Source organism: Centrocercus urophasianus, unplaced genomic scaffold, assembly GCF_019232065.1.
Source record: "Centrocercus urophasianus isolate 14NV4802_14NV808 unplaced genomic scaffold, USGS_Curo_1.0 seq_24, whole genome shotgun sequence".
In the NCBI taxonomy this organism is placed as follows: domain Eukaryota; kingdom Metazoa; phylum Chordata; class Aves; order Galliformes; family Phasianidae; genus Centrocercus; species Centrocercus urophasianus.
The window spans coordinates 16,393,812-16,401,806 of record NW_024884800.1 but is presented as its reverse complement, the minus strand read 5'-3'; the positions used below and the strand labels follow the sequence as shown (position 1 = coordinate 16,401,806).

At 58.1% G+C, this 7,995-nt stretch overlaps 1 protein-coding gene across 1 annotated transcript; it reads left to right on the top strand.

Moving 5' to 3' along the window:
• The first annotated feature begins 4,647 nt into the window (after positions 1-4,647).
• Positions 4,648-6,935, top strand: LOC122163766 (testis-specific serine/threonine-protein kinase 6-like). The gene has a single exon (XM_042825238.1). The coding sequence runs from the start codon at positions 5,456-5,458 to the stop codon at positions 6,284-6,286; it is 831 nt and encodes a 276-aa protein (XP_042681172.1). The 5' UTR covers positions 4,648-5,455; the 3' UTR covers positions 6,287-6,935.
• The last annotated feature ends 1,060 nt before the right edge of the window (positions 6,936-7,995 follow it).

The window sequence follows — 7,995 nt, the reverse complement described above, 5'->3', positions numbered from 1 at the left end:
TGAGGGCATATCTCACCCCCTCAGGCGGAGGGAGGGGCCCAGTTAAATCGACCTGCCATGGGTGGAGAGGATTGTGTCCTCTAGCAAGATGGGCTGTTGTCTCAGGCCAAGGTCTTGGTCTCATCTTGGAGCCAGCGTCGCAGTCTCGGCATGCCTGGGCGAGATCAGCTCTGAGAAGCCGCCTGGTACTGGTGGCCCGACAGCGCTACTCTTCCTGCCTTGTGATGCAGCAGCAGCAGCAAACCCTGAGCAGCCGCCCAAGCGCCCTCCTGAGCAGATTGCGCCGTGGCCGGCGCTCACCGCGACTCGCGCCAGAAGACGGGAGAGATTCTTGTTGGCCAGGGGCTTCAGGCACAAAGACCTCTTCCGTTCCTCTGCCGCTAGAGACAGAGGCTGCTGCTGGCAGATCAGGCAGCTCGCGGGTGCCGCTGGCAGATGTTGGTGCCTCAGCTGCGGGCACGTGCTGTGCTGCGGCTGCCTGAGCCACTGCCTGCTCTGGTGGCAAGGTGGGCACGCTGGCCGTGTCTCCCTGCGGGACCCCATTGCCGGGCAGTGTCTCATTCTCTTCCAGCTTGTTCGCCTGCAAGAGAAGGCAAGAAGAAAGAAGTGAGTTGGGACATTTCCCTGTGTTGCCCTCCATGGCTCTGCTGCAAATGCTCCTGCAACCTGTCCTGGTGGCGCAGCCGCATGGGCCGCTGCCACCCTGCTCCACAGAGCTGGCTGGGAAGAGAGCAGCTCCTCATGTGGCACCTGCTGGGCCTGGGGGCTCCCTGCAGCAGCCCCCGCCGTGCCCCGACAGCTGACCACGCTCGGTGCGGCTCAGTCTGACGGGGGGTCGGCCCACCTGTCTCCTCCAGCACTTCCCGACGCCTGGACTCACCATGGCCTGGGCTGTGTCCTGCAGAGGAATGGCACAGGCTGTTGGCTCATGCAGACACGGCCTCTGGCTCTCATCCCTCGCCGCTGGGCTCTGTTCGCTCAGGAGAGATGAAGCTGGAGCGTTCTCCTCTTCCGCTGTTGGTGTGGATGCTGGCATCCCGTGGCCATCGTGCGTATCACCTCCAGCCTTGGCATCTGCGTGCCTTGAGGCAGGAAGAGCCGTGCTCTGTGCCTGGCCATCTGACTCTCCCGAAACCTCTGTGTCTGTGATGCTGGAAGAGCCGGGCGTTTGCTGAGGAGAAGCCTGCGGGTCCCGGATGAAGGCTGCGATCCTGGGGTTGACCCAGTGGCTTATGATCTTTGGCTCTTCATCATCAGCTTCTTCCAGCTCATCCTCCTTTGCCGTGCCCCGTGGCTCGTGCTCTGGAACACACGGGAGTTTCTGCCTTGCTCTCTGCTTCCTGGTGTTCCTCGCCTGCCTTGTTATTTCCCAGTATTCGTCTAGGCTGTGCCCGGTACAGGCCGCACAACTTTTAGCCATCTTTGTCAGAAGCTGTGTGTCCTCTGACAGGATCTTTCGACATGGCTTTCGAGTCTCATGGTGCAGCCACAGCCTAGCGCCCATCTCTTGGCACCGGATGCACGGCTTCATGGCGGCTGGGTACCGATAGGCCCTTGGCCCTCCATGGTGCCCTGACTTGTAGCCCCAGCGTGAGAAAGTGCGTGCAGCTTCTCTGTGGGCAGCCATTGCTGCTGTAAGCTCTTCGGGATCAGGCCCAAATCTGTGTGCGGCCTTCTGGGCCTCGTCTGCTTTTGCTGCTCCCGCTGCTTGCTGAGCTTGTGTCAGGTCCTGCTGTGTGATGCGTACAGCCACAGTTTCTGTTGGGACTTGTGGCACGGGGGATTGCACAGTGTTCTCCACTGCTGCGCCAGGGACGGCTGGGCTCGGTGGAGCAGTTTTCTGTTTGCCCGATCCTGCTGCTTCGTCCTGTTTGCCGAGGCTGTCCAGAGCAGTTGCGCAAAGCTCCTGATGGCCAGGGGCTTCAGGCACGATGACCTTTTCCCTTCCGCTGCAGCTAGAGACAGAGGCTGCTGCTGGCAGATCAGGCAGCTCGCGGGTGCCGCTGGCAGATGTTGGTGCCTCAGCTGCGGGCACGTGCTGTGCTGCGGCTGCCTGAGCCACTGCCTGCTCTGGCGGAGGTGGCAAGGTGGGCACGCTGGCCGTGTCTCCCTGCAAGACGCTTCCGCGGGACAGCGTCTCATTGCCTTCCGCATCGTTTGCCTGCAAGAGAAGGCAAGGAGAAAGGCCGAGTTACTTTGGGCTCTTCCGTGTGTTGCCTTCCATGGCCCTGCTGCAACTGCTCGTGCAACCTGTCCTGGTGGCGCAGCTGCATGGGCCGCTGCCATCCCAGAGCTGTCTGGGAAGAGAGCAGCTCCTCTCTCTCCTGGCTCAGTCTGACATGGAGACGGCCTGGCTGTTTCCTCTAGCAAGTCCTGCTGTTTGCCAGCTGCCTGCTTGTCAGCGGCTGGCAGGGCTGCGACAGCCGCTCCACCTGGTCTCCCTGGGTCTCCCCTACCTGTGCCTGGTGGCTGCCGTGTGGAGCCGGCAGCGGCGGCAGCCTGTCCTCTCGGAGGGAGGATTCTGGGCTCTGGCTGCCCGCTGTCATTGTGTGAGGTGGCCTGCGGATCACCTGCGGGGAACAGAAGGAGAGGGATTGAGCGCCCACACTGGCCCGACAGCACCCGCTGTGCCACCGGGCCCACTGGGCCCACTGGGCCTGGGCCTGGGCTTTGCGTGCCCCATGGATGGCAGAGCTGAGCGTGGCCGAGCTGCTCTCTGCCCCTCGTCTCCAAGCTTCCAGGGCCACGTGGGCCTTGGCCTTCCCAGGCATCGTTGGCTCTGTGTGGAGATGCTCCCAGGTGTCAGGAAGCGCAGTGCTCAGGCTGTAAGGTGCTCAGGGCCAGCTGGCCGGCTCTCCCCAGCACCACGTCCCTCCTCCTGCTGCTCTCCACACCATCCCGTCACGCTGCTGGTCTCTCCCTCACTCCCTGAGCCTCACCTCATCTTGCTCCTGTCCGCTCGGCAGCCCTTGGTTGGGCTGAGAGTGAGCCTTAGGCTCCTCTTCCTTCAGCATCTCCATGTCCGGAGACCAGAGAAAAGCACCAAGTCGAGCTGCTGCCTCCTGACAGAGCTGCTCTCCTCGGAGTGAGCACCCGAGGGCTCTGGCCCTGCCAGGAGCTGCGGTTACCCGTCCACATCACAATGGCCTCTGGGCGTGGTGCCGCCCAGCCATCACAAAGGCCTGGCTGTGGCTGTGGGCCCACAGAGGCCCATGTGCTCGCAGCTGCCCTAGGGATAGCAGCTGGCGTGCCCACAGGGAGGCCCGGGTCAGCAGGGTCCCCTGTGTTCTTCTGCCATGCCTCCCTTTGCTCAGCCCCGTGCTCCTCTGTGGGCTCTCCCGTACCTCCGACACTCCCATGTGCTGGGCACCCGAGACTGGGCACAGCTCTCTCAAGGCCGCCCGTGCTGGTGAAGTCTTTCCACCTAAAGCATGTCCTGTATCACCAGGGTGCTGCCCTCGTCCAGCAGTGCCCCTCCAGTCGCACTCCATTCCTGTTTTTGGAGCTGCTGGTTCCCACTGTCCCACAAGGGGGGTCTGCCCCCATGTCTGCACTAGCATCCACCTTCTCAAGCCATCTCTTGCTAAAGAATCATAGAATGGCCTGGGTTGGAAAGGCCCACAGTGATCATCTGCTTTCAACCCCCTGCTGTGTGCAGGGTCGCCAACCAGCAGACCAGGCTGCCCAGAGCCACGTCCAGCCTGGCCTTGAATGCCTCCAGGGATGGGGCATCCACAGCCTGCTTGGGCAGCCTGTTCCAGTGCCTCACCTCCCGCTGTGTGACAAACTTCCTCCTCAGATCCAAGCTAAACCTCCCCTGTGTCAGTTGAAAACCACTCCTTGTCCTGTCACTATCCACCCCATAAACAGCCATTCTCCCTCCTGTTTGTACGCTCCCTTCGAGTACTGGAAAGCCACAATAAAGTCTCCCTGGATCCTTCTCCAAGCTAAACAAGCTCTGTTCCTTCAGTCTTTCTTCATGGGAGAGCTGCTTCAGCCCTCTGGTCATCACAGTGCCCGCCCTCCCTTTCTGTGTCCACCCTGGAAGGTGGTACCTACAGCCTGTCTCTGGTTCTCAGTGCCCAGTCGACAGAAATGCAATACCTGTGAGCAGAGCGCATGGAGCTGCAGTCAGGTGTTCTACTCAAAAACTTGATCAGGTCTCTTGTACCGGAGAAAAACATCCCCCGCTCCACATCACGCCTCACTCACGCCATGGCTGCTTGGCAGGACGTGCATGCGTGAGCAGCTGCTCTCAAGGGTGAAGCACAGCAGGAGTAAAACTTGATCTAAACTCTCTGAGCAGCACCTCGAGAGCTCCCTGAGAGCTGCTGAGATGGCCATCAAGCCCGAGTGACACCTTGGTTTGTGGGAAACCGAGGCAGCCCCTCTTCTGTGGGGGCAGCCCGGGCAAGCCAAAAGGCTGGGCACCCACAGATTAGCTGCAGTCTTCTCACGGAGGAAATACACACCCATAAATAGTGGAGTTCCTGGCAACCGTCGGCGTGTAGTTTAGCTCCCATGCAGACCTGGAAATTGCCTCTGCCATTAGCAGCAGAGCATTTGTGCCAAAAGCAGGCAGAGGACGTCTTCTTCAGCAGCTGGGTAGAAGCACAGGAAAGTCCTAGCAAACGCAGCCTCATCAAGGTTCTGGTGTGTTTTGTGAGCAGAAGCGGAGCAGAGAGGCCACTCTCAAGCAAGTCACTGCTGCTGCCCGACTGCACAGCCCTCAGGCACTGCCCGCGTCTCCTCTCCCCTCCTGCTCTCTGCCTCCTGCTCCTTCCTTCTGAATCCACTCCTGGTGACCCCCAGCTTACAACAAGGGAATGCCTCTCTGTTTGCATCGTTATCATTTTTGGTTAAAATCACGGGAGCGCAACTCAAAGAAGTTCACAAAGCTGTTTCTGCTGAAAGAGCAGGCTCCCCATCCGCACCGCCCCAAGCTGGAAAGCCCACCTTGAGAAACCATTTCCTGCACTGTCATAATCAAAAAGTAAATCTTGACACCCAGCCGAGGTGTCCTGTAATTAGAGGTGGTACAAATCACTCTCTGGTGCCATTTTGCGTAGTTCTGATTTTAATACCTGATTTTAATACCCTCCAGAAAATAGCTCTGGGTCTCCAAAGTGATTATTTGCTCCAGAACAGTCACATTTAAACTCTTATCATCAGACAGTCCCTGTTCTGACAACTCAAGAGCAGAAACAGGTAAATATATATATGTATATATATTCAGTGCTGGAAGTTCTCCCAGTGCGTATGCATGACAAGCTGGGACACCCAGGAGCAGCGCAGACCCGTCGGACCACGCTGACATCACAGTCATAGTGAGGCACTGTCACACTTTGTCGCAGTGCCTGGGTGGACCCTCAGCCCCACAGGGCACCTGTGGAACCACTGCAGGTTTGTGAAGGTCGACTGCAGGCACGCTTTCGTCCTATCCGGACCAGCTAAGATGCCAAACACTGACAAAGACAAGAAGCTACTCCACAAGCTGGGCTTCACGCTGGCGGAGACCTTAGGAGAGGGTGCGTTCTCCACGGTGAGGGCGGCCACCTCCCCCAAGTACACGGTCCCCCTAGCTATCAAGACGGTGGACAAGCGAAGGGCCTCTCCAGAATGTGTGGAGAAGTTTCTGCCCCGGGAGCTCTCCATCCTGCGCGAGCTGGATCATCCCAACATCGTGCTCATCTTTGAGATCTTTGAGCTGACCGACGGCATGGTCTACATCGTGATGGAGTCGGCAGCCTTCGACCTGCAGCAGCGGCTGCAGCAGCTGGGCAAGCTGCCCTGCGTCCCCGACGCCCGGGACATCTTTGTGCAGGTGGTGGGGGCCGTGCACTGCCTCCACGACCGCAACATCGTGCATCGTGACCTCAAGTGTGAGAACATACTGCTCAGTGCTGATGGCCGCCAGGCCAAGATTGCTGGCTTTAGCCTCAGCAGGGAAATGAGCAGCTACCCAGAACTGAGCAGCACCTTCTGCGGAACAGAAGCCTACGTGGCCCCGGAGATGTGGCTGCATTACCCCCACGATGCCAAGAAGTTGGACATCTGGAGCCTGGGGGTGGTCCTTCTTGCCATGGTGACTGGCAGCTTGCCCTTCCACGGCTGCCTCTGCAACACCATCCAGCATCAGAAGGATGGGGTCCAGCACCTGAGGGGGGTGTCCGCGCTGCCGGAGCCCTGCCAGGCCCTTCTTGTCCAGCTGCTGCAGTTCTTACCATCCTCCCGGCCCAGCGTGGAGCAGGTGGCCAGCAACAGCTGGCTGAAGGGGGATATCTAAGGAGAATCCTCCCCAGAGAATGTGTCAGGACAGCCAGCTTTTGGTGCAGTAAATGCTGTTGAAGAAAAGCTCTTGAGCAGTTTGACTAGCAGGGCGTGGGTGGGATCAAACTTCAAGTGCTGGCAAGACTTGGTCAAGAACTTGGTCAAACCCCTTCACAAAGCAGATGAATAAACCTGCCATCGGTTAGGCTTCAGGCTCTGGTCGCTGTATTGAGTGAGGGGTTAGAGCACACCACGGAGCTGCTCGCATAGCAGTGGCTGTCTGAGCAAATAGGGGCGCCAGGCCCAAGCTCTCCCACTGATCCAGCTTTGGTAGCCACCGGCCTGTATTGAGCTTTAGATCACACCAGAATACTCAAAAACAAACAAACAAAAACCCTCACAGCAGAATGTTTACAAGCAATCCAACAGCATTACCGACCCAGAAGTTCTGGGGTGGCTTTCAGATCCATGCCTTAACTTCAACCACGTCTTGCAGGCATGGAATAATGACAGCATTCAAAGTCTCTGCCCAGAGGTACCGGATGAGAAAGAAACATCCTGGCCACAGAGGCAATCAGCCGAGCAATCACGGTCACCCCCACGGCTCTGTCTTTTCAGGTGCTTCAGTTGTGAAGAACAGAAGTCAGCAGTAGCCAAAATGTAATTGCCAGATGTATGCATTGCTTGCTGTCCCATGTTTTCACGGGTCTATGCTTACCCTTGCAAATTCTAACTCACTGCAAAGTCTGCGTGTCTGCAAGATAAAAACGGCCGTCGTCTTGGGAGCCCAAGGTTCCTTGTCCAGGCAGAGCCAGCTGTGGGAGCAAGCGTGGCACTTGGGGCTTGCTTGGGATTTTGGCTGGAGGAAAGCTGGAAATCTGCAGGAGTGGAGCTAGCACAGCTGATGGGGGCAACCACGACATGGGGTGTGAGTGCCCTCTGGTCTGTGTAGAATGTAGTTAGGCAATTTGGATCCCTTATTCAGAGCTGGGAAAGAGCCTTCTGCTTTTTTATGTTCCTATGAGTTCTTATGCCCAGGTCTTGTGAATTCGTGAGATAAGGAGTTGGCGAGAGAATTCAAACGTCTTTCTGGGGTGTTAAATGTTGGTGGATTTATTATCAAGCAAGAGCTACAATCTGATTGAAGGTCTGAAAACCAGAGAAGTTGTAAAGCACAGTTGTAGAATCAGGTAGGATTACAGAATGGCTTGGGTTGGAAGGGACCTGACTGACGCAGATGAGGGCATATCTCACCCCCTCAGGCGGAGGGAGGGGCCCAGTTAAATCGACCTGCCATGGGTGGAGAGGATTGTGTCCTCTAGCAAGATGGGCTGTTGTCTCAGGCCAAGGTCTTGGTCTCATCTTGGAGCCAGCGTCGCAGTCTCGGCATGCCTGGGCGAGATCAGCTCTGAGAAGCCGCCTGGTACTGGTGGCCCGACAGCGCTACTCTTCCTGCCTTGTGATGCAGCAGCAGCAGCAAACCCTGAGCAGCCGCCCAAGCGCCCTCCTGAGCAGATTGCGCCGTGGCCGGCGCTCACCGCGACTCGCGCCAGAAGACGGGAGAGATTCTTGTTGGCCAGGGGCTTCAGGCACAAAGACCTCTTCCGTTCCTCTGCCGCTAGAGACAGAGGCTGCTGCTGGCAGATCAGGCAGCTCGCGGGTGCCGCTGGCAGATGTTGGTGCCTCAGCTGCGGGCACGTGCTGTGCTGTGGCTGCCTGAGCCAC

Excerpts from the sequence above, each read along its gene's own strand:
- LOC122163766 (XM_042825238.1), top strand. The coding sequence starts at position 5,456 with ATGCCAAACACTGACAAAGACAAGAAGCTACTCCACAAGCTGGGCTTC.